Raw genomic sequence first — 27,096 nt, forward strand, 5'->3', positions numbered from 1 at the left:
TACTCAGGACTACACACCCATTCTACTTAGTCATGCGTAGTGTAGGCTGCTTTGTGGAAAAGATAAATAGCACACTTGTGGTGCAATAGGGCAACCAGTCCTTTCTGACTACAGAGAAGAGTACATAGAGATAATACAAGGTGAGAGAACTCATATACAGTATAACTGCTCCATGCAGGCTGTGAGTGTTTAGCTCAGTGCTCCCATATCCCAGGTGTAGTCCTCATGGACAGCACAGCTCTGCAGTGACTGGACCTGGAACCTATGTGTGTCTAATCATGTATTTCTATAGTTTAGATATGTATGTATAGAAACTTTAGGTGTGATTGCATTTCAGGAAATTCCAGACAGCGTATAGACTCTGGAGAATGTAAGCACTCACAAAGGACTTCGGCCACCTTTATAGCAAAGATTTCAAATTTTATTGTACCATTTCTATCAATTTATGACTGCTGTATAACAGTTACAGATTCCAGCACTGCATGTTACAGGATAGAAAATGGTCTCCAGCAGTACTGACTTGTACAAACCTCTTGGCAGTTCCAACAGTTCACATACATCAGTCACCCCTCTTGTTATAGGGCCCCCTCTTCCAGTCAGTGTCGGTATCCTCACTTTTATCCACCATTTAGTGCAGTACAGCCAGGTCTTTAAACAATGAAGGTGAAGCACCTTAATGAAGTCAGTATGGACAATGGAAGGGATTGTGTCTGATTGATTTGGATGTACTGCACAACATGGTTGAGACTGTAGCCCCCTATGTTCCTTATTTTATTATTATTTTAGCAGATTTTTTTTTTAAAGTTTACTTTCACTTCACCCTTCGAATCCACTTTCACTTCATGTTATTTCACTCCTACCTACTTCCTCTCTTACAACCAGACATTGATTTTTTTTGTTTTCAATTCATTATTATTGAATTTTTACAGTTTTCAAGTAGAACAAGAAACCATAAAGCAATAGTGTGCAGACATTATTGTGGAGATTTGCTAATCCTGGTGCACTCAGAATCTGGTACATCTGGTGCACAGTGACCGATTAGCATCTAACTTCAGCTTGTTCAATTAGGCTTTGGCTAAAAAATTAAACTAGAAGCTGATTTCTATGCACAGCTGCACCCGATTCTATGTGCATCAATTTTAGTAACTCTCTCCCATCAGAGGAGACCTTTGAGAAGAAGATGGTAGCACAGGACCACTTGTGTAGGGGCGAATTCCTTCAGAACACTGCTGGATTTGTTGAGGGTGTATGTTGTTTGTTGCTAGTGAATAAGGTAAAGCGGGAAAGAAATATGAAAGGGGTGGGGGGTTAAAGTTCCTCAGGACTTCATCATGGACCAAACCATTACTTACATTTCAACTACACATCTGCAAATTTGGGACTAACTTTGTTCGTACTCTGATTACCTTGTTAAAATTCTTCAATGAAAAATTGGGAAATAAAAGAGGTACACAGAAATTGACAATAGTGTTTCTGTTATGGTAAGAAATGTAAACGTAGGTTGCTCATTCTAAGTGGTTTCCTCCAACTCAGACTTTCCGTCAGACTTGGTCCGTCAGACTGGAATCCGTTGGACAATTCGATCGTGTGTGGGCTCCGTCTGACTTTTTCTTCCCAAAAGTCCAACGGATCTAGAAATAAAACACATTTTAAATCTTCCCGCCGGACCCAGTTCCTGTCGGGAAGCCCGTTCGTCTGTATGCTGGTCCGACGGACCAAATACGACACGCAGGCAGCTACAGCACCTGCCCGTGAGAATGTTTCCAGCGCGATCCTATTGCACTAGTTCTCCGCGACAGGGTACTGTACATCTCATGCTAGCTGCAATAGGAAAAACATATTTTCCTATCGCAGCAAGCACGAGGGGGAATGCCCCTCTAGGAGCATACCAGGCCCTTAGGTCTGGTATGGATTTTAAGGGGAACCCCCTACTGAAAAAACAGCGTAGGGGTCCCCCAAAATCTATACCAGACCCTTATCCGAGCATGCAGCCCAGCCAGTCAGGAAAGGGGGTGGGGACGAGTGAAGCCCCCCCTCCTGAGCCATACCAGGCTGCATGCCCTCAACATGGGGGCTGGATGCTTTGGAGAAGGGGGATGAGGACAATGGCCTCTTCCCTACAACCCTGGCCGTTGGTTGTCGGGGTCTGCGGGCAGGGGGCTTTAATAAGGGGGCTCCTAGATCCAGGCCCGCACCCTATGTAAATGAGTATGGGGTACATCGAACCCCTACCCATTCACCTGCGGGAAAAAGTGTCAATAAAAAACACACTACACAGGTTTTTAATGTAGTTTATTAGGCAGCTCCGGGGGTCTTCTTCCGACTTCGGGGGTTGCTTCCGACTTCTCCGCGCTTTCCGGTTCTTTTCCCACTCTCCAGTTCTTCTGCCAAGCTCCTCCACTATCTGCTGCTCTTTTGCCTCTCTTTTGCTAGCTGTGGCCCAGCTTTCCCCTTCATCATCGTCGCCGTCTTCTTCGTCTTCTCACAGTGTGACATCATAAGGGGCGGGGTTCACCGGGTGACATCACCCGGTGACCCCAGCCCCTTATGCCTTTATAAGTCGCCGCACACCATGTCCACGGAATTACAGTGGGAGAGAGTGTCGTGTCAACATCGGAAGAAGAAAGAAGAAATCAACTTGGGTACAACCAGCCTGGCAGATTGTACATGCGGTTATCACTAGCAATAATCACTTTTCTCCAGGCGGGGACGACTCCCCCCCCCCCAGAGAATACAATGGTTCAGCAGGAGGGATTTCTCTGTCAACACTGTCTGCAACCCATGGCTGTATGCTGCATAGGATGAATATTGCGCCTGCATTAGCCACCACAGAAAAAGAGGGGGGTGTTTAGCCAGGTGCTAAAGGTGCCATCTGGTCTAGATATGAGGGTAGAGGGACATGTTATGCTGACTAATGTGGATAAGCTCTTCCATGGTGCCGATCATGTTTACCTGAGAAAGTCAGGCCTGAATGGATTTAATCTGCCGATTTGGCTGCATCTAGTAAATGGGGTATTAACAATCGATTGTATCGTGTAATGATGATGTTGTGTAGTAGGAAAGAAGTGTGATGAAAAGGCATGGTGATGTCCGTGGGTGACAACACAATAGACTATGGTCTAGAACTGTTGAATTCCAGGGCATTGCTACCATATACATACGTTTGTCAGTACGTTTAATATAGAAGTGCTCAACTATTTTTCTTTTCTTACTTTGTCTCACAAGAATGAATTTGTTATATGCATTAAAGTGAATCTGCGTTTTGCCCATTCAGTGCAAAGCAACAGGTTCACCTTTAAAGTCGACCCCACAAGTTGCAGTACTGCTTTTCATTTCCCTGCCATTTTAATTGAAGGGAGTGAAGAATGAAAGCCTCATACAAGTTCCAAATCGTGAATTTGAATTGATGCTAGGCTAAGCAAGCATCAGCGTTGTCACCTGGGAGGATGGGGAGTATGAGTACTGGCTTACTGGCTATTTTTTTCTTTCCTCTCTGTTGCTCTATTCCACCACTTGAAATGATGAAAATGTGCTGTTTGTGAAGCCACCATGTGCATACGTGGACAAAGTGCAGGTTTACTTACAAGGCAAAGAGAAGAAAAACATGGTGGAAAAATTGAAATCTATTGTTGGCATGTTGTCCCAACATTCTTCTTCCACAGTATTTATTTTCATTTCTTTCTGTAGTAAATGCATTGCAGGCATTGTCAGAATCGAGATTAAAGTGAGTTGCTTCTCGCCAACAAATTGCAAGGCAACATAGGCTGGAATAGTTCTATAAAAATAATTGTATTTTCATATGTTCATACATTTCACCTGGAGAAAAAATGCAGTACATTAGTTGATAACACCAAGAAGAATTCTCTGATATTCGGCTTATAAAAATTCCATTCTGCAAAAAAATCTCTGCTGCAATGCACTTTTAATGATTTATTGAGCTAAGGAACGCTAACTTTAAAAACATTTATACATCATCTATGACTTTTTTACATCCAACCTACATTCCCTTTCAATGTATGCTGTTGGCTTTTTCTTGATTTTTTTTTTTTTTTTTATCAAAACAAGTACATTGAAGCTAAAGTGGCCCCAATAGGAATAATTTTTAAGCAGCAGCAATTACCCTAAATTACATGTATGTCCCAAGCCATGACCCTGTGAGCAGACTAAAGCAGTTGGGATCTCCTGCAATGCTACATTTATATCAATGCAGTGTCTAGCAAAGCTTGAAATATAGCATTTTTTTAAATATAAAGATATATTGTATATACTTTTTGTCAACTCCAAATGCAATTGGCTGCCTCGTGTATGTGCTGGATCACCAGCCACTCAATTCTATTTGATTTAGGCCGCGTACACACGGGCGGACTGTTCGCCCAACTTTGTCCGCTGAACAGTGTTTGGGCGGACAGTCCGCTCGTGTGTGGGCTTTCAGCGGACAGTTTCAGCGGACAGTTTGACGAACAAGGTTTTTCGGAAATTCCGTAAAACTGTCCGCTGAAACCTTGTTTGAGCGAACAGTCCGCCCGTGTGTAGGCTTGTTCGTCAAACTAAGTTCCGCGCATGCTCAGAAAGGATTTACACGCCGAAAGTTATAATGCAGTGTATAGGACGTCGTATTTTTCGTCCCGTCGTACGTGCCGTTCACTTCATCGCGCACGGTTTCAGCAAACTGTTCGTTCGTCGTGTGTGGCCATGTCCGTCCATGCTAATTTTGAGCGGACTGTTTGCCGAAACTGTTTGACGGACAAAGTTGGGCGAACAGTCCGCCCGTGTGTACGCGGCCTTAGACTACAACAGACACTCAGGGCCATCTTAACAGCATCATGGGCCCCTGGGCAAAGTATTGCTCTGGGGCCCCCTACAAGCCTGTCCCAACTTTTCGCACCTCAAGAATTAAAGTATAAATAGTTGATAGAATCATTTGATTTGTTATCAGATTATTTATTTATTAGAATTGATAGAGCCGTGCTGAAACTTCCCCGCAACCGCGTGCAATGCACATGGTTGTGGTGTGGAGATTCAACATTTTGGGAGTTAAAACAAGTTGTGAGGAGCTGATATTGCTTCCTCACTGCCTGACAAATGTCTCTAAAAAGAAATCAATGTGTGAATTGTTTTTCAGACTAGTGGCAGCCTTTTTCAGGCTATATTGACACATAATGCAAAGTTGCTGGAATGATCTGGCAGCTCTGCATAGCCAACTGTGGGGGCAGTGTGGTGTGCAATTCAGCGCATCATATGGGTCCCTTTTTTTGTATAAACTTTATTTGAAGTGTAAAAAATGTACACTTCATTCACAGTAATGTACAGCAGTTAGACATGCTGCGTTGCCATGTGATGTGGCATGTGTGCTGCGATAAAATGCAGCACGTCTGCCTTTTATTGCAGAATGCTGCAGAGCAGCCATATGCTGCATTTCAGTGTAAATGGGGCACATAGGAAACAGTTGTTTTCTGAGTGTTCCTGGTGTGACAGTCATGTTTTACAATGCAGTAAAATTTCTGTCACTGCATATAGTGTACATTAGGCTATGTTCACATCAGTGATTGGGGCAGGTACAAATTGAAACAGCAGTTCCTCCTGCAGCTCTCAGCGGCTGTCAGCAGGTAGGTGCAGCAGTGGCCCACTTGCTGTCTTCCCACCACTTACCCTATCTCGTTGGCGGGTCAGGCAGGGGGTGACAGCAGCGAGCTGTGGGACCTTGCAGCGATGAGCTGTGTCCTCCATGCGTCTCCTCCCCTCCTCCTGATAGGAGTGGTATCAGACCCACGCTACCTGATTGGTGGGGAGGCAGTTCAGTGTTAGAAATGTGAATATTCATTTGCTTTTCTAACACACCTGGGAGGACTCCGAGCACAATGCTTTGCGCTCCGAGTTCACCTTTTTTGAAGCCTATCAGAGCCGATCAGGGCCTAATCAGGTGCTTTAAAAATACACCCTCGCCAATGCGATTCAGGCACCCGGCATCTGAAAAGGGGCCGGATAACCGAGTAGGGGGTGGCGGCACCAGCAATGCATGAATCTATCCATTATACATAGAGGGGGCGGCGCCCGGGAGCACTTAATGGACGCACCGCCACCAGCCCTGTTCACTATAATGACAGGTCACTGGTGGCTGAACCTAATCATGACTCCCTGCGCAGCTAGCGATTGATTAGCTGTGGTGATTGTTGCTGAACACAGACAAAGTGCATGCAGCAGTGGTCACTATAGTGAACAGGGTCAGTGGCCACATGTACCCACTGACAGCCGCAGGAGGAACTGCCACTACAATGCACACTGTCCCTTATTGCCAATGTGAATGTAACCCTAGGCCTCAATCAGAGACTCAGAGTAGGGCAGAGGTAGGGCCATCTGCAATTAATGGGGGGGGGGGGTGTTTGAGAGACACTCACCAATTCTCCAGCCAGGATATACTACTATATGCCTGCTGTAGTGTGTGTACTCCAATATGAAGTCTGTCCTGCACTCACACACAGAAAGTCCTTTCACAGTGCTGTGTGTGTGCATAGCAGGGGGTGAAGTATGGGCAGGGGCTGATGAGGGCAGGCATAGCAGGGATAGGATGGATCATGAGGAGGAGGAGCAAAGTCACTGGCCTGTTCACACTGCACTGTGCACTCCTGTTCCTGTGTCTTTCATTATCTGACAGGTTTTATGCAAGTGAGATAATGAGTAACAGGTACGGCACAGCATGGCACAGTGACATTATACCTGCTCCCAGCCACAAACTCCCAGGATTCCCGGCTGGGCACACCAGGGCACACCAGCAATAAGCCATGGTGACAACCTGAGGACTGCAGGCAGAAGGTGCACGCCGTGTCACTTCTAACAAAGTTACTGTTAATCTCTGTGCACAGTGCACCATGTCACCCTAGCAGTGTGAGCAGCAGTGCTCTAGATCTAACCAGCCCTGATGGGGCCCCATGTGCATCTGGGGCCCCTGGGCTAGGCCCAGGTGTGCCCCCTTGAGAAGACGGCCCTGCTCATAGAATTCTGTGGAATGACCTCAAGAGAGACATTCACACCAGACATCCTGCAAATGCGTCGGAGCTGAAGCAGTTTTGTAATGAGGAATGGTCAACAATTCCTCCTGAACGTTTTTCAGGTCTGATCAAGAGCTACTGCAAGTGTTTGCTTGAAGCCATTGCTGGCAAAGGAGGTTTGACCGGCTATTAACTCCAAGGGTTCCCTTACTTTTTCCTCCAGCACTGTGAATGGTTAGTGGGCGTTTTCAATAAAGACACCAGAATTGTTTGTGTGTTATCCACTCAAGCACATTGTGTTTGTCTATTGTAACTTAGATGAGGATCAGATCACATTTTATGATAAATTACAGTGGAACCTTGGTTTATGAGTAACGCGGTTAACAAGCTTTTTGAAAGACGAGCAACTTTTTTCTTTTTTATTCTGACTCGTGTTGTCTCGCAAAACATGCGAAATTCAAGCCAAGCTAATGGGCGGTGCAGTACCACATTTGGCCAGAGGTGCGGGGGCACCGGGGTCACTCAGAACAGTTCAGAGCCGTTTGGAAATACTCAGAAATACTCAGTTCCTGAGCCTTTCCAAGGCTTTCCAAGTTCGGCCGAGCTGTCCCTGAGTATTTTCCGAGGCTCTCCGGCACCCCCACCTCTGGCCACATGCGGTATTGCATGTAATAGAAATCAATGCGGAACAAATTATCTTCATTTCCATTGACGTCTATGGGGAAACTCTCTTTAATATGCAAGTGCTTTGGATTACAAGCATTCTTTTGAAACGGATTATGCTCATAATCCAAGGTTCCACTGTATTGCAAAAGAACGGTTAATTCCAAATGGGTTCACCTACTTTTTCTTGCAATCGTATATGAATCTAACATGTATCCTAAAATGCTGCATGGTTCTTATCATAGATATCAATCAGGCATTAAAGAAGATATCCTTTCACAAAGAGGAAATATGCAAAATGCCAATAACAACCTAATACATTTTCAAAATATTTTAACAGTATATTAATCATGTATAAAACAACAGATCGTAACTGTTAGACCCCTTTCACACTGCCACACCCAGAGCGTTGGCAGTAAAATGTTGCTATTTTTAGCTGCGTTTTACCGTCGGATTTGCATGGTATTTTGGTCGATAGCGCTGCGCTTTTACCCCTGCTAGCGCCGAGAAAGGGTTAAAACCGCCCGCAATAGCGGCGTTTTGCCGGTGGTAATGCAGCGCTGCCCCATTGATTTCAATGGGGAGCAGCAGTGGAGGAGCACACCACTCCTTCACCGCTCCAAAGAAGCTGCTGGCAGGACTTTTCCTGACGTCCTGCCAGCGCACCGCTCCAGTGTGAAGGCCCTCGGGCTTTCACACTGGAATGAATGGATGAATGAATGGAGCAGCAGTTTGAGGGCGGATTGCAGGCGCTATTTCTAATGCTATAGCTCCTGCAAAACGCCCTCGGTGTGAAAGGGGTCTCAAAGCATGTTTTCACCTTGACGTGTTTCACAGACAGGATGGGAGATAAGATAATGTTTACATTGTATATTATTGGGAAGATAATAAACATTGTACATGCTTGTTGAGTAAACCTTTAGCTTGTTTAAATAATGCAGCAGCCTATAAAGACAGGGCAATATCCCGTGCAGACACAGGTCCAATAGAAGGGGGGCAGAAAGTCCCAGCATGCAGCAGGGTGAGAATTAACTCCAGGTGACTGGGAAAACCTAATAATCATTTATTATTAGAACCATTCAGCATTTTTGGATCCATGTTGAATTTATATACATTTTAATCTGCTTGTTAATAAACTCATATCTTTATGATTTTTATGTAAAAAGTCTCTAAAGGTACCTTTTAAACTCTGTACAATTTTTTTTTTTTTGGTGGATTTTCATAAACATTAACTTACTGGTTCTAGGGTCACCTTTGTCCTAACATTTAGTTGACAGTCCTTTTTTGTAGACAGTTTTTTTTGCAGACAGTTGTCCCTGGAACAAGTTTCCCATGGGAAGATTCCCCCTCTTCCAATTACATTGACAACAAGGAATATTCTGTTTTCCCATCACATTCAGTCCTGATGACAATGGTCACAAGGACCATTAGAGAAGTAAATCTCCAAGTGTGTTGCAGTGCAGGTGTGTTGTAACTGTATTGGCGTGCTTTTTAAAATGAATGTCCCCACAACGCAACTCAGTGTTTTTCATAACACAATAGTGTAAACATGGCCTTAGTGTTTGATGGCAGGCATTGTACAGTGATTGCTTTACTCACCTTTCCTTTCCCAGGCTCAGTTTAAATTAATTTCATGATTATTAGTTCAAAATTTGAATACATGGTGTCTTTAAATATACCTGGTGCTTGAAAGGGATTATAAAGAAAGAAAAACAAAAATAATTATAAAATATTTTATATATATATATATATATATATATATATATATATATATATATATATATATATATATATATATATAAAAAAAATTTTTTTATAACAAACATGGTTACAATGGTTTTGTACAGCAACCTGATCCACCCACTTCTCAGGGACCCCACCATCACTCCTGACACCTCTTCCCCCATTGAATGCCCGCTTGCTATGGGGGCACTCATATGAGCTCACTCTTAAGCCGCACTCTATTTGTCCCTTGTTCCACACAGTGGAGCTCGGCCCCACCCCCCCCGCGGCTGTAATTGACAGCAGCAGGAGTCCCGCTGCTACATCTGAGCCAATGGGGAGAGAGAGAAAGAGATAGCAGCTCTGCTGCTCTTGGGCACAGTGTGGGATCAACATGAGCCTCAGGTAAGTATGGGGAGGGGGGGGGGGGGGCAAAGCCAAATACAGAACATTTTTTTACCTTGCATCAAGGTAAAAAGCCTTCTGCCTTTAGAACCACTTTAAAGCTGAAATTTATCTTAAGCCATATATTTATATTTTTTACCTGCCCATTTTCCAAACAATTTGGAATGCTAACCTCCTAAAACTGAAGCCTAGATGAGTGAGCTTTGCTGATTGCAGCGCTGTAGCTCTGAGTAGGAGGTATGTCGGGCCGATATGTATACAGATGTGATGTATAATAGTGAGAGTTTGTGGGTTATCAGAGGTCTTGAAGGAAGGGCTTCTTACCAGCATTCAGTAGGCCTGTACTCTCTAATTTTGACATGTAGGATAGAGATTTATCTGTCATTGTTGCTGGTACATTTTATTTGGTACACAGCCTTGACTTATTTTCCTTAACAGAAACTTAAATGTGTTCAGTGCTATATCTGTTTATATGACAGATCGAAGTCAATGAATAGAAGCTCTGTAACAGCTATGGCTGGAGAGAAGGAACAGAGGATCCTGGAGTTTGTGAAGCAGAATGCAGTGAGAGGCGACCCTCAAAGTGTGGTGGATCATATTGATAAATACTGCATCCAGAAGGAATGGGCCATGAATGTGGGAGATGAAAAAGGTAATAATATGCAACAGGACATTATAGGTTATGTTCTATAAGCATATACTCAGAGCAGCATGAACTGTAGAGCTGGTTCACTTCTGTGTAGTGTGTTTTCCTTGCGTTTTAGATGAGTTACCATTGAACTTTATGTACATCTTTTATTTGAATGCACTGCACCTGTAGGCAGGTGCAGTCTGTTTTCTCCACTGCAGGTGGCACTCATCCACAGCGGTGATACAGGTGGAAGTCTAGGAACCTCATTCCTTTATGATCCCCTCGGTCACAGAGAAGCAGCATCTGATTGGATTCTGGCGTCCAATGTCACTTTGGCCATCTGAGGTCAGGCAGAGTCTATTTAAAACTCTGGCTCTCTCGAATTGGCATGCATTTCATGTGTGCATAGCACAGGGACAGTTAACCCATGTGTAATTTATTAAAGTGGGAGTAAACCCAGTTTCAAAAACCACTTACATTCCCGGCACGCCGGAAATGCTAACGTTCACATTGGTTGTGCTCTCAACCAAACTTTCAAACCATCCAATGGCTGTTGTCATAACTGATCACATGTGCAGCATTATGGCAGTTGAAGAATTATTAGAGGTCAAGATGGCGGCTTCCTTGACTGAAAACGATAGAAGGGTTTATTTCCACTTTAAGTGGGCACAGTTAAAATGCCATCCAATACATTCACATGAACTAAGATGGTTACATGCTTATCACAATGTTCCTCTCCCAGGTGTTAGGGACTTTAAAAACATCCCAGTAGGAACCCAAAGATGGATCCCTGCAATCTGTGACAGGGATAGACAAGCTGCACAATCACTCCCAGTGAAACAGCCAGCAGACAACCTGGAGTACAGGGGGCACTGCGCAAGTGCCCAGCCAAGCCGGAGCCAGGCATGGACATGCGAAACAGTTTCAGAAGCAGGGGGCAAGGAGGGGGATGTGGTTGCTATGATGATGTGTTTTAGAGGCGTGGCTTATCTCAAGTCCAACCAAGGGAAATAAAGCAGGCCTCTGAAACGCATCATCATCATAGAAACCACGTCACCTTGCTCCTCCCCCTCTACCCCCCCCACTTCTGACACCGTTGTCCGTGTCCTTGCCTGGTGCCAGTGTCTTGCAGAGAAAGTTCCCCCGGCAGATAAAGACCCCCCTGTACTGCGCATGCGCTATATGAACAACTATGGAGTCACCGAAAGTCTCTGAAGATGAACAGCTGATCATCAGCTCTACACCGCGCCTGTGCACTACATTCTGCCCTGAGTCCAGGTTCAAGCGCTACCATCCAAATGGACATAAAGTTAGAATATAAATATGCAGAGCGAAGCGAGGCTGTGCCCAAAGCATGGCGAGCAGCCCTGTTACAAACTTTTTTTTACATAAGCGTTGGCACACAGGCACCATGTACAGCTGACTCACAGGTCTCCAGCTTCGGCTATTTTTGTCGGCTCCGTTGTGGTTCGTACTGCGCAAGCGATGCGCCTGCACAGTGCAGGGGGGGGGGGGGGTCATTATCCACCGGTGGGAACTTTCTCGGAAGAACACCAGCTTGGCTGAGCTCATGCGCAGTGGCCCCCGTACACCTGAGCTGTTTACTTGGACCAGACCATTGGATATACCCTCCAGAGGCAGTGAGGGACATTGTGATAAGCCTGTTAAATCTTGGTTCATGTGAGTGTATTGGATAGAATTTTAACTTTTCCCAATTAATAGATTATTTTACACTAGGGTGTTTGTGTGTGCTCTGGTTTTGGCTTAGCGGCAGGGAGAGATTCTAGAAGTACAGGTAGAGCAGGGACACGCCCTCCTTCTTGGAAGCCTCCACAATTGGGTTTGGATTGGCAAGGCCACATTCCGTCCCTTGAGACAGAAGCTGTCAGTACACCTGGGACCCACTGCTCAACCCATTGATGAACATTCTGTGAGTGCGCCCGGTCGGGTTGTTAACCCACAGGGCTAGTTCTGATTTGTTGAATTCCAATTTCAATACAGTTCAGTTTCTGCAACTGGACTCTGAATGTTTACTGCCGCCATGCTGTACCTCCCCACACACCTAAAACCACTCAGGTGTGAATATTATTATAAATGTATAAATAATATTGCAGTTCTGCAATATAGCAAATGATAAAAAGTTGTATAGCTTTAAAAAGCATATGTTGCTAAAAGGGAAGTTCAGGAATGCTAAAAAAAAAATAAAAAAAAATATTCATACTCGCGTAGGATCAATGCTGCATCTTTCCCCCACCTCTTTTAAGTCTGAGCACTAAGCGACCCGCTCACTGCTCTGCCCCTCCAGCACTCAGCTGAGCCAGCTGCTGGTCCAGGCATCTGGGTGGATTCCAACTGTTAAAGTCTTTCCAGAGCCTGGACCGGCTCAGTGATGTCAGCCAACAGAGGTTTTAGCCTGCTGTCAGCTGAATAAGGGTCACAGGAGTGCAGAAAGAAGTGCACTCTTGTGATTCATAGGAAAAGTACAACCAAAATAGCAAAATACTTCTCCTTTAACCAGTTGCCGACCGCCGCACGATGATGTACGTCGACAGAATGGCACGGGCAGGCATATGGGCGTACCTGTACGTCCCTGCCTTCCCCGCGGGCGGGGGGCCCGATTCACTGACACTCCCAGTAGTTCGCATAGGGCAGTGTGATGCGGGAACCCGCCGCAGATTCGTGGCGTTCTCGCATCGCTCCAGTGTGAACCCAGCCTAATAAGCGATAGTTTTTCTGATCGCTGTATTAGTGTCACAGGTGACGCTAGTTAGGCAGGTAGGTATTTAGGTTCGCCGCAGCTTTTTATAGCGCCAGGGACCCCCATATACTACCGCATAAAGCCCCCTGATTGCCCCCTAGTTAACCCTTTCACCAGTGATCACCATATAACTGTTACAGGTGACGCTGGTTGGTTAGTTATTTTTTTATCGTTTCAGGGCACCCGCCATTTATTACCTATTAAAGGTTTAACCCCCTGATCACCCGGCGGGTGATATAAGTTTGAGGGTCAGATAAGGTCTGCGTCGCCCCAGGCAGCGTCAGGTTAGTGCCAGTACCGCTAACATCCACGCACAAAGCATACACCTCCCTTAGTAATATAGTATCTGATCAGATCTATATTAGCGTCACCAGCAGTTTAGGTTTCCCAAAACGCATTGTTAGCGGGATCAGCCCAGATACCTGCTAGCACCTGCGTTTAGCCCCTCCGCCAAGCCCAGACCAGCCCACCCAAGTGCAGTATCGATCGATCACTGTCACTTACAAAACACAGCACACATAACTGCAGCGTTCGCAGAGTCAGGCCTGATCCCTGCGATCGCTAACAGTTTTTTTGTAGCGTTTTGATACAGTCGCTGACAGCCTAGGTGCTTTTTTACCTGTGAGTCTCACTAGTGTACCCCTAAATTTAGGGGTGTCTACTTTCCAAAATGGGGTCATTTGGGGGGGGGGGGGTTTGTGCCATCTTGGCATTTTATGGCCTTCAAAACTGCGATAGGTAGTGAGGAGTAAAATCAAAAATTTACACCCTTAGAAATCCTGAAGGCAGTGCTTGGTTTTCGGGGCCCCGTACGCGGCTAGGCTCCCAAAAAATCCCACACATGTGGTATCCCCGTACTCAGGAGAAGCAGCAGAATTTATTTTGGGGTGTCATTTCACATATGCCCATGGCATGTGTGAGCAATATATCATTTAGTGACAACTTTGTGAAAAAAAAAAAAAAAGTTTGTCATTTTCCCGCAACTTGTGGCAAAATATAAAATATTCCATGGACTCAACATGCCTCTCAGCAAATAGCTTGGGGTGTCTACTTTCTAAAATGGGGTCATTTGTGGGTGTTTTGTGCCATCTTGGCATTTTATGGCCTTCAAAACTGTGATAGGTAGTGAGGAGTGAAATTACAAATGTATGCCCTTAGAAATCCTGAAGGCGGTGCTTGGTTTTCGGGGCCCCGTACGCGGCTAGGCTTCCAAAAAGTCGACCACATGTGGTATCCCCGTACTCAGGAGAAGCAGCATAATGTATTTTGGGGTACAATTCCACATATAACCATGGCATGTGTGAGCAATATATCATTTAGTGACAACTTTGTGTAAAAAAAAAATAATAATTTTTTTTTTGTCATTATTCAATCGCTTGAGGCAAAAAAATAAAATATTCAATGGGCTCAACATGCCACTTATCAATTTCCTTAGGGGGTCTACTTTCCAAAATGGGGTCATTTGGGGGGGTTTTGTACTGCCCTGCCATTTTAGCACCTCAAGAAATGAGATAGGCAGTCAAACTAAAAGCTGCGTAAATTCCAGAAAACGTACCTTAGTTTGTAGATGTGACAACTTTTGCGCAAACCAATAAATATACAGTTATTGACTTTTTTTTTTACCAAAGACATGTGGCTGAATACATTTTGGCCTAAATGTATGACTAAAATTGAGTTTATTGGATTTTTCTAATAACAAAATGTAGAAAATATCATTTATTTTCAAAATTTGCGGTCTTTTTACGTTTATATCGCAAAAAATAAAAATCGCAGAGTCAGTCAAATACCTTTTAAAGAAAGCTCTATTTGTGGGAAAAAAAGGACGCAAATTTTGTTTGGGTACAACATTGCATGACCGCGCAATTACCAGTTAAAGCAGCGCAGTGCCAAATTGTAAAAAGACCTCTGGTCATTGACCAGCAAAATGGTCCGGTCTGAAAGTGGTTAAGATGGGTATGTTTACAAGAGAGCAAGAAAAAGTAGAATATCCAATGCAGAACCGAGTTTTATTATAATGCAACACGTGTTTGAGGCTGCGTTCACATCTAAGCCGCATGCGTCTCACAGCAGGAGTCCAGTGTGTCTCCATTCACCGTTTCAGGTCTGATTTAAGCCCAAATTTTGGGCTGAATGCAGACCAAAGGACGCACAATGCTCTTGTGGAATTCACACCGTAGCCGCTGCAGAGATGTGTGAACCAGCTCCATAGAGAGCCGGTCACAATCTCCTGCTATGCAAATTGGATGTAAGAAAAACCTGCATCCAGATTGCATAGGTGTGAACCCAGCCTTACAAACAGGGAGATGAAGATGGTTTTCAGCTTGTCAGGACAATACATATAAAACTTTCTAAATCCAACATATTCTGATCTGTGAAACATCTGCTCTAGCTTTTAATATTACAAATGGCTAATACTGTTTAAAATGACTGGTTTTATTTTATTTATTATATGACTGAAAAGCTCCAAAGTTTATCTAAAAAACTGTCATAGTAGCTGCTAAACAATATTCAGTTATCATAGAAACATTCGTATTTGCATAGCTAAAACCCATTTTCTGGTAGTGCCATTTGTGTGTTCAGAGATGGGCAAAATAAAATGTCATTCTCAAGAAAAATGTCAGTCTATTCTAGGAAATAATAGGTTATTACCTGTGTAAAATCGTCAGGAAACTGAAATTATCACTTATATCATATACTTATACACATAGTGGACTTATATTATTATTGTCTTAAGAGAAGAGAACTAATGCTTGAGAATAAATGCCAGGAAGAGGAAATCTGTCCTGTGATTTTTGACATGACGTGATAGGACTAGCCTATTATCTGGGACTGTTCTCTGACTTGTGGGAACACACAGAGCACTTTAGAGGCTTCAAATTGTGTTCTGCGTTTCATAAAAAAAAAATAAGGTAGGCATGGGCACAATATGATACCCAGCTACACATGTAAATCTGTTCATTCATCTAGCTTAAGTTACTACATACTAACTTTTTTTATACTTCACATCTTAGTTTCTCAACTAACTATTTTTGTGTTAAATGTGTCTCAACATTTATATTGATTTTTTGTGTAACAGGTCTAATTCTGGATAATGTAGTCAAAGAAACTGACCCATCCCTGGTTCTGGAGCTGGGCACATACTGTGGATATTCTGCACTTCGCATAGCCCAGATACTAAAGCCTAATGCTTGCCTAATCACCATTGAGAAGGAAGCAGTTTATGCTGCTGTGGCCAGGGAGATGATTGAATTTGCTGGACTCAAGGATAAGGTATATATACACATACACACTATATATATATATATATATATATATATATATATATAAAAAACTTGATCAGATTAAGAAATGTATTGACAGCATTAGATGACTCAAAAACTGCTAAAACATTTGGTAGATGCCAAAGAGGTATACAACCTTAGAATTACTTGCATTTCTCAGGATTCTTAGATCTCACTTAGTAAAAGCGACTAAAGGTATTTTTCAAATAAAATAAAAAACCTGCTTTGTGCAATGATATTGCATAGAGTGGCCCCAAACCTGCTCTGCTGTGGCTCCCACCAGCCCTCTAGGCTCCTACTCTTCGGAGTGTGCCCCCAAGCCTCTTATTAAGAGCAGTGTTGCTACAGATGGGCACCCAAGCCTGTTATTAAGAGCAGTGTTGCTACAGATGGGCACAGTGCTGGATTGAAATCAGTCAAGCCTTTTGCTATAGGGGCACACCTGTGGGCTTGCTCCCAAGCTGAGCTGTGTGCGTCCATTGACACATCCAGCATGGCTTGGCACCGCACCCACCCTTTGCTTACAGGTTCCATTGACAGCAGCCGGAACCAATGGTTCCAACTGCTACTGATCCTCCTTTGAGAGAGGGGAGTAAATAGCAGCGCTGCTAGAGATGGGCACAGCGCTGGGTCAAGATCAGACTCAGGTAAGTCTTTAAGAGGGGGCCTATGGGGAACTGGCATGGAAAGGTTTTATTTACTTAATGCAGAGAATGCTTTAAGGTTAAAAAAAAAAACTTTTGCCTTCAGAACCAATTTAAATTGGCTGTCTGCACATCTGATGCATGAAGATGCCCTTCTCTCTTGGCTGAATTAAAAGTGACCCTGTTAGGAGTTTTAAAACAACTTCAAATATTTTACAAAAAGGAAATATCTTTGCTGCTACCTATGCCACTAAAGGCCACTCCATTCAAGATGGATTTTTTGTTGAAACCTTCTGCACTTATCGGTTCCAACTGCCAATCTTCACTTAAACACAGGTGTGACTTGGAAGTTGACAAGAAGAACTGGTGAGTGCAGCAGGGTACCAGGAGACTGGCACTCCCAAGAAATGATGGCTTCTGTAGAAGATTTCAGCAGACAGTTCCTCTTATATGAAGCAGCACAAGTTGCAGAAAGACAATAATTTACACTATTCTTTTGAAAGGGTTTTCTTTTGGCCATTTTATTATTCCTGACACCCTGAATTCAACTTATTTTGAACTAGTGTGAACTCCACAGGGTTTTGGAAACTCCTAAAACTTTCAAAGTTCGTACTAGTGAAATAATATATGGAATAGGAATATGCATTTTTAATAATTGAGGTGTTTCTGTGTTTTGAAATGTCTTCGTATAATAATACAGCAGTATTGTAGTTTACATAGTCACACCGACCTTCATTTGTGAAAGTGCTTGTCCTGTTACTCAGGGTTTAGCGGACAATGACATGAACGAGAAATTGCACAACTCTTTATGTATAGGTTGTGTTTTTGATCCTGAATATTTTGCCTTCCATAAACCATTGATCCTGCTGTATAATGGGATGTGGTAGGCACAGAAGGCCATTACAGAATTAATTTTGTGTGTGCATATACATATAAGTGCAAGTGTAGGAATTGGTATTTTGTTTCTAAATGTGCTCCATATGCCAAGACTGATTTATTAGTTTGCACAGTAAACTGTGTGCACATTCATTTCAGTTTACCAGTTTTGTGCAAATAAAGAAATAGAGATTTGCCTTTTCATATGACTGGATAATTTAAGAAAATCTTTACACAAGCCATATTTGCAACCAGTGGCAAAAACGAATACCATAGCTACCCATATATTCGCTATTAGGCCCAGCTAGTGCCTCATACACACGATCAGATTGTTGGCCTTCAAAATATCAGACTTTTGTTTGAAGGGGGTTTGCCAGGAACTTGTCTTGCATACAATTGGTACACAGCTCTTGGCCAACAAACACAAATGTAGTGACGTACTACAAGGAATTTCAGCTCTTGAGCACCACCATTTGGGCCCCTTCTGCTAACGTCGTGTTTGGTGAGCATCGATTCCAAGCATGCGTATTTGTACTTTCAACTTTTGTGTGACGGACTTGTGTACAGATGATGGGAAAATCTGACAACAGACCGTTGTCCACTGAAAATTTACTAGCCTGCCATCCAACATTTGTTAGTGGAAAGTTGGACAACAATTGTCTGGAGCGTACTAACGGTCGGATTTTAGGGCAACAGTCTGTCATCACACAATTCCCTGCCGAGAGGCTTAAGGATGGGTCCCCTTTAGTGTCCATTTGCCGTTCCCTTACTTGTGTGACGTAGGATCCGACTTGTGAGATCCCAAGTTGCAGGCCATGTAAAATGCCATGCATCTCTTAGAGAGCCAATCCAATTTACACTACAGAAGTCAAGACTTTTTAGGAAAGCTTCCTGCACTATTTTGATCCGACTTTGAAACAACTTCAATGCCAGAGAGTGTAAAAGTCAGATCAAAATCAGACTCCAAAGCTGCACTGAAAATCAAACAACTTTGGAGTCGGTCAGTGTGAAAGGAGCCTATGTGAATTGGATGCAGGTTTCCTTGCATCTAATTCACATAGCAGGAGATTTTGACCAGCTCTCTACAGAGCCAGTTCAGACATCTCCGCAGAAGCTCCAAGAGCCCTGTGCATCTTTTGGACTGTTTTAGGTCTGAATTCAGCGCAATGTTCAGGCCAAAATCAGACCCAAAATGGTGAAAGGAGACACACCAAACTCCTGTTGAGATCCGCATGCAGCTTAGATGTGAACCCAGTCTTAATGTTGCACCTCCCCTAACCTGCTCCTCCCTGTCAGTGAGGGAAGTGCAGGGCAAATGCCAGCTCTGACAACAGAACTAGTCGGTGTTGAGAAGGAAAGAGTGCACTCGCGCAGTCTAACCTTGAGGTACTGCCAGTTTAGTGGCCATCAATGACTCTATGCTGGGGGGCAGTGGGGGATTTAGTGGGGAGATTTTAGCACTGCCATTAATGAAGCTGGGGGAAGGTGGGTTACAACTATACTTTGTAAATATGCTCTTCCCCCTGCTTCATTGGAATTAATGTAATTATTAGGGATGGGCCAAACACCCCCGGTTTGTTTCACACTAGAACATATTGAACAAGCAAGAAATTGGCAGAACACATGAACATAAATGATCAAAAGTGATCATTTTAATGGCTCGTATGCAAGTTTTTGTAATAAAAAGTGTTTGGGGACCAGGGTCCTGCGCCAGGGGACATGTATCAATGCAAAAAAAGTTTTAAAAACGGCCGTTATTGCAGGAGCAGTGATTTTAATAATGCTTAAAGTGAAATATTCCTTTAAATTTCATACCTGGGGGATGTCTTTAGTATGCCTGTAAAGTGGAACATTTTTCCCGTGTTTAGAACAGTCCCTGCACAAAATGACATTTCCAAAGGAAAAAAGTATTTTAAAAGTACTCGCGGCTATAATGAATTGTCGGTCCCGGCAATACATATAAAAGTCATTGAAAAAACTGGCATGGGATCCCCCCAGTACATTAACAGGCCCGTTGGGTCTGGTATAAGTATTAAGAGGAACCCGAACCAAAATAAAAAAAATAAAATAAAATTGCGTGGAGGATCCCCCCAAATTCCATACCAGGCCCTTCAGGTCTGGTATGGATATTAAGGGGAACCCTGCACCATTTTTTTTTAAATGGCTTAAGGGTCCCCCTCAAAATCCATACCAGACCCTTCAAGTCTGGTATGGATTTTAAGGGGAACTCCGTGCCAAAAGAAAAAAAATGGTGTGGGTGTCTCCCCAAAAATCCATACCAGACCCTTATCCGAGCACTCAACCTGGCAGGCCGCAGGAAAAGGAGAGGGAACGAGAGAGCGCCCCCCTCATACCAGTCCACAGGGGAGGGCGGGATCTGGGGGTCCTCTTGTTAAAGGTCTTCCAGAATCCAATAAGCTCCCCCTGCCCGCAGGCCCCCACAACCACCGGGCAAGGGCTGTGGGGATGAGGCCCTAAGCACCCTCCCTATGTTGAGGGCATGCAGCCAGGTACAGTTCAGGGGGGGCGCTCTCTCATCCCCCCTCTTTTCCTGCAGCCTGCCAGGTTGCGTGCTCGGATAAGGGTCTGGTATGGATTTTGAAGGGGACCTCTATGCCATTTAAAAAAAAAAAATTGGTGCAGGTTTTTTTTTTGGTTCTCTCTCTCTCATTGGTGCAGGTTTTTTTTTTGGTTCTCTCTCTCTCATCCCCCCTCTTTTCCTGCGGCCTGCCAGGTTGCGTGCTCGGATAAGGGTCTGGTATGGGTTTTTGAAGAGACCCCACACCATTTTTTTTTTGGCATGGGGTTCCCCTTTAAATCCATACCAGACCTGAAGGGTCTGGTATGGATCTTGAGGGAGACCCCTACGCCATTTGAAAAAAAAAAAAAGTTTTTTTCAATGACTTTTATCTGTATTGCCAATGACAATTCATTATAGCCGCGAGTATTTTTAAATGACTTTTTCCTTTCGAAATTTAGTTTTGTGCAGGGACTGTTCTAAACAAGGGAAAAATGCTCCACTTTACAGGTATACTATAGACACCCCCAGGTACAAAATTTAAAGGAATATTTCACTTTTATTGTTTCACTTTAAGCATTATTAAAAATCACTGCTTCCAAAAAAACTGCAGTTTTAAAACTTTTTTTTGCATTGATACATGTCTCCTGGGGCAGGACCCAGGTCCCCAAACTTTTTTTATGACATTAACTTGCATATAAGCCTTTAAAATGAACACTTAATTTTTCATGTTAATGTCCCATAGACTTTAATGGTGTTCCAGCGGCTTTCAAATATGCCCTGAACACCGCATATTGTTCAGTGTTCTGCAGAACATCCAAACAACCAAAGTTCGGGCCAAACCGTTCGCCCATCCCTAGTAATTATGACCCCTCTTTTCCCCAGCTTTATTGGTGGCAGCGTAAACTGCACTGTTGTCGTCATCAATGAAGCTAGGGAAGGGGAGGGACAAGAGAGGGCAGGACGGTCAGCTTTTCCAAGTACAGTGTTAAGTGGAATGGGGGTGCCGTTTGCCATCTGACCCTATTCAGTTCTCCACCAGCATGGGACTGAACATAATATTGACAGTATACCCATTGCGCTGTTATTTATAAGTACAAAAGCGGCAAGAATTCCTCTGACAGATATGATAGATGTCTTCTATTGAAGAGTGTGTAAGAGAAACAAAGTAATGAAAGCCATCCTCTGCCAGCTTGACAAAAGTGATCTGGTAAGCTGTTAAATCTCGTGTGAATCTCACACTAATAGAAAGCTGGAGGGGGTCCAGCAGCCCAGTAGAACTTGCAGAATAAGAGGTGATCCACCCTTCTCATCTTATCCTTAGTGTTCTGACTCCCCTAACCACCTTTCCCTCACCATCCACTCCCTGATGGATGGGACCAGTCTAAGCAAGCATTTTCTTTAGGGTGCTTGGCAATTATTCTCCACTTTTAAAAATTCTGATGTACGTTCCCTTTTCTGCAACAGCTTATTGTACTGTACATATATATATATATATATATACTGTACATTCCATGTTCTGTACCTCCTCTTTCTGTATGCTCTACATTTGCTGTTCGACACCCCCTCATTCTTTACACAATGTACATTTCCTATGCCATTATGCCTCATATTTTATATGCCATGCTGTACATTCCTTATTCCACACCCCCTTGTTACAGCTGCATATGCCCTATTCCACAATACCTCTTAAAGAGGTTGTAAACCTTCCAAAATAAAAAAAAGAACCTGCAAGATAAAGGGATAATGAGCTGGTATGCATCACATACCAGCTCATTATGAAATACTTACCTTAGAACGATGCTCTACAGTGCCGCCCGCACTCCGCTCACACGGCTGACATCTCTACCATTGTTACTTCCGGGTCCGCAGGCTCCGGTGTGGTGAGTGGCCGGAGCGGCAATGACGTCGCTTCCGCGCATGGGCGCCACTGGTCACGGCAAAGGTCCTGACGAAACAGCACGAGCGGACCGTTCCTTCAGTGCGCATACACTGATGACATTGGCGGCTGCGTATATAGTAAAGATCTCCTAAACGGTGCAAGTTTAGGAGATATTTACTGTACCGACAGGTAAGCCTTACTATAGGCTTACCTGTAAGTACAATTAAACAGGAAGACTTTACTTCCTCTTTAACCATTTGCAGTCAAGACAAATTTTACATTTTCACACACGTTAAAAGCAGTATTTTTTTTCTAGAAAATTAGCAAAATACACAAATTAATTCTAATGCACATAAACAGCATAATACCCTGTCAAATTTTATTCTATTCTACTGCTTTAGATTTCTTTGCAAATTATTTTTATGTGAATATGTGTAAAATATGTAATGTGCCCCTTGAAGTGAAAAGTTTGGAGACCTCTGCTTTAGTAAATGCACTCCAATACTAGTAAACTGTAGTAGTAAATGTATCTTTGCCTGCCTTTCAACTCCACTATATTTTATACAGTCAAGTAAACTCCATGCGTTGTCACAGGAATCAGTTGCTCATGTCATCTACATTTACTATTGTGTATACAATGTGCCGCTGTCATTTTTCTGTAACTGTGTCAATATGAAATAACATTCTATAACACTGCATTTCATGTCTCCAGATCAAGATAATACAAGGCTTCACAGAACAAATCATTCCAGGGCTGAGAACTGATTATGGTGTGGAGAATGTTGACTTTGTATTTATTGATCATTTTAAGGAGCGATACACTGCTGACACCAAATTACTTGAAGTAAGTATCTTAAGACCACTGCAGAAGAATTATCTTGGAAAACATTTGATGAAATTTAAGCTGCACTGGGATACATAGCCCAAATACTGTTCTTAATAGAATGCTGCCTAATCATGGACTAGTTGTTCTTCCAGGATGACATTAGGAGGCTGAGAGCAATAAACATTCCCTCACTGTCAAAGTTTAGGGGTCAACATGTGCCTGCTTTCAAAAGGAGGGCTTAGTGTTTAATTGGAAGTTCCAGATATAAATTCTAAGATTCATCATTAGAGAAGATTGTGGTGAAAAAAAAAAAAGATCTGACCTTTAAACGTGGCCCCAAAAGTCAGGTGTATACAGTACCATGGAACCTGAGTGTGTTCTTGTGCTATTCCTACCATGGCTTTACACCAACTGACTCCCAGACATTCAGCTATGCTATAAAGCATTGCATCTGGCATGAGTGAACTAAAATCCTGTTATACTGAACCACTTTTGCTCATTCGGCACCTTTTGGAGGAATCACTTAACAAGTATGATGCATGTGTCACTTAAAATGTTATAAAATGGGGATACATAAGAATAGTGTTTATCCATTATGAAGAGTTTTTTTTTTTTTTCAATTAAACTACAATGTGCATAAACAGTAACCTAAAATTAAATTATTGGTGTGTACAGTGTACACAGTTTGCCTTTAAAGCAGCATCAATCCTTCATAGTACACTTGATCAAGATTGACAAAATAGTCTGGCTGAGGGGCACTCAGCCATTTTATAGGCATTCATGTATTCTATCAATGAATACAGATCTTCCTCTGATTGGCAGAGTCAGAGAGGCGGGCTGATGACATTACAATCTCCAACTTGTTTGAGTGCTGTTGCTGCATTGCAGGTAGGGCATCAGGCAAGCCCATTCACTTGAATGGGATGCTCTACGCACGACAAATGCATGCTTCGGAACCTTTTGAGAGCATTGCGCACCTGCAAACCACATATAGGGTGCCATTAGGAATTAATGGAACCAAAACACATGATGCACGTTTTGTTGCAATTTTAGCGTGATCTAGACTCGCACACAGAATCACATGATTCTTATATGCTAAGGTGTAAATGGGGCCCAAAGGATTTTGCAGGAACATGGTTCAGTGTATGTGCATCAATGAGCCCTGGCCGCCCATGACCCTGTTGCCAGTTTGCGTTCCTTGGACCACCTTTGGTAGGTCCTGACTACGACCGACTGGGAACATCCCACAAGAGCTGCAATTTTGGAGTTTCTCTGTCCTAGTCGTCTTGCCATTACATTTTTACACTTGTCAAAATCATGCAAATTACTACATTTGCCCATTTTTTTCCCTGCTTTCAACATAACTTTAGGGACAACATGTTCACTTGCGGTCTAATAAATCCCACCCACGTTCAGATGCCATTGTAACAAGATAATCAATGTTATTTACTTTAACCGTCTGTAAGTGATGGGCTCAGAGTACAGCCACTCAAGCCAAGTTTCTGAAGGTCTATTTGATGCAGCATAGCTCACATGTACACAATAGGCCTTAGCAAGCTACTGTGTGTGCCACAGGTCAATTTTTCATTAAAATGTTAACATAAAGGCTTGCCTGTGTGAGCAATTTTCAGTGTTGTTAGATTCACCTTCTTTTTCATTGATGGTGCATAATTAAAACCTGGAATGTTTGCAGCCACTCTAGCTGGTTAACTGTCTTCTTCATTACATGCAGGATTGCGGGCTACTCAAGAAAGGATCGGTGCTATTAGCAGACAACATTGTGTATCCTGGTGCTCCAGATTTCCTGGAATATGTAAGGACAAGTGGTCGCTATGACTGTACAAACTACCCATCTCACATCGAATACTCTGACAAGCCAGATGCGCTGGAAAAGGCTGTGTTTAAGGGGTAGTGGTCATCCACGCAACAGGAACCTGTTAACAAAAAGCATCCTAAATACTCTGACAGATGTCATCTGATAGTACAAACAATTTTAAAGAAAGGTTTGCACAAATATCTTATAATTCTAGGCCAAACACAATGCAAAGGCCTGAAAGCATACCTAAACCCTAAAAAAGAATTGAATATATTGCAGATTATCGACCCTTAGATGTGGTGTCTACATTTTTTTTTGGACTTGGTTTTTCTGTATGATCATTTGGTGATCCTGAGAAAATAAACACTGTTTCTTTGTGTCTACACTCCATTGTATCTATGGAAATTCCATTGTTGTCACACATGCTGGACTTCAAAGTTTACCTTCATTAAATGGTGAATTGATAAAACTGATAGTTTAAACAAGATAGATAAGGATGCGTGTGCTTTTCACCTCCCAGGAAGTAACAAGGGATCTGCATTGCTGGCAAGAGCAACAGGTCGTTTTTTTTTTTTTTTTTTTTTTTTCTTTTTAGCAAGTTAAAAAAGAAGTGGTGCAATATATTACACTTTTATTTTTGGGTTTAGGTATGCTTTAAGAGCAGTGGACATTTAGTAATGCCAGTGACCCGTCAGATTAGGTAATCGAAGAGACATTCCGTCAGCTGCGTATTCGTCCACCACTACCAGGTTTGCTAATCCGACAAAACATCTGCAGTCAGAAGAAGACGGCAGCAGACATTTTAGAGTAGGAGAATTATCGTTTAATCTCTGAAGTTGATCCCTTTTTAAATGCATGCCAATATTCTGTTTGTTTAGTTAGCAGAAGCTTGCCATTGCATGCCATTTCTGAGCCTATCATCTACTAGGATCGCCAGGTTCTTTTCCATCTTAGATTTCCCCAGAGGTTCTACTCCCGAAACACCCCCCCCCCCCCAGGGTATAGATTGCATTCATGTTCCTGCCACCCAAAAGCATTATTTTACAATTTTCTACATTGAACCTCATTAGCATGTAGTTGCCCACCCCGTTTATTTGTTCAGATCTTTTTCAAGGTTTCCAAATCCTGCAGAGAAGTTATTGCCCTGCTTAGCATCGTCTGCAAATACAGAGATTGAACCGTTTACTCCATCCTCCAGGTCGTTTATGAACAAATTAAATAGGATTGGTCCCAGCACAGAACCCTAGGGGATCCCACTACCCACCCTTGACCATTCCGAGCACTCCCCATTTATCACCACCCTCTGAACTCACCCTTGTAGCCAGTTTTCAATGTACTCACCCTATGGTACACATGTTGACATGTGTGATGCTGTTTGGATGTTACGTTTTGAAAGAAGATGGACACCAGTAGTAAGAAGGTGGAATTACCTTGTGAATAAATACCTGTGTTTTATTATACTGCACTTAGGTTGGCGCTGTTTTTTTTCTGTTTGTATATTTCTTAAAGGAAGGTGGCAGAGGCCATGTTGGTACACCCTGCACTGCTCAGCACTAAACCTTTAAGCTTTCAAAATTAAACATGCAAACAGAATCAGATCAGTCAATATACTATATTTATATATGCTAACTGTATTGCTAAAATTACTGTGAAATTCAAGACATAGGTGGATGTAGTTGCCTTCTTCTGACTGCAGGTGTTCTGTCAGATGAGCAAACCTGGTAGCGGTGGAACACATGCACAGCTGACTGACCGTCACTTCCTAATCTGACGGGTTACCAATTCTGACAGAACACCGACCATATACGTAAAACATCTCTTGATTTGATGGTTTCAAATGCTCTTTTACACAAGTAAAATGTTTAACACAAAGAATAACATTACTCTGATAAATGATTGTTCATTGATCGGATTGCCCGTTTAGTGAAAGCTACTGAATTAACAGTTCAAAAAAAAAAAAAATCATGAATTCTTCTCCCATTATATCAATATGTATATGGCCAACTCTAACTATATCTGATCTCATTACAGTTCAGAATAAATGATGAACATGTTGACTAGTTATGCAATTAAAGTCTGAACCTTAAA

The 27,096-nt window shown here is 42.9% G+C and overlaps 1 protein-coding gene across 1 annotated transcript; it reads left to right on the forward strand.

Annotated features, from left to right (window-relative positions):
• On the forward strand, positions 1-27,096 carry LOC143940396 (catechol O-methyltransferase-like). The gene is made up of 5 exons (XM_077461691.1): positions 1-140; positions 10,256-10,428; positions 16,242-16,435; positions 23,079-23,210; positions 24,925-27,096. The coding sequence occupies exons 2-5, from the start codon at positions 10,266-10,268 to the stop codon at positions 25,102-25,104; spliced, it is 669 nt and encodes a 222-aa protein (XP_077317817.1). The 5' UTR covers positions 1-140; positions 10,256-10,265; the 3' UTR covers positions 25,105-27,096.

Source organism: Lithobates pipiens, unplaced genomic scaffold (assembly GCF_037356315.1).
Source record: "Lithobates pipiens isolate NorthernLeopardFrog02 unplaced genomic scaffold, aLitPip1_a1.2 Scaffold_3, whole genome shotgun sequence".
Classification (NCBI taxonomy): domain Eukaryota; kingdom Metazoa; phylum Chordata; class Amphibia; order Anura; family Ranidae; genus Lithobates; species Lithobates pipiens.

Coding starts and splice junctions, on each gene's coding strand:
- LOC143940396 (XM_077461691.1), top strand. CDS start 10,266: ATGAATAGAAGCTCTGTAACAGCTATGGCTGGAGAGAAGGAACAGAGG. Junction 10,429..16,241: donor GAATGTGGGAGATGAAAAAG/GTAATAATATGC, acceptor TTTGTGTAACAG/GTCTAATTCTGGATAATGTA. Junction 16,436..23,078: donor TTGCTGGACTCAAGGATAAG/GTATATATACAC, acceptor TCATGTCTCCAG/ATCAAGATAATACAAGGCTT.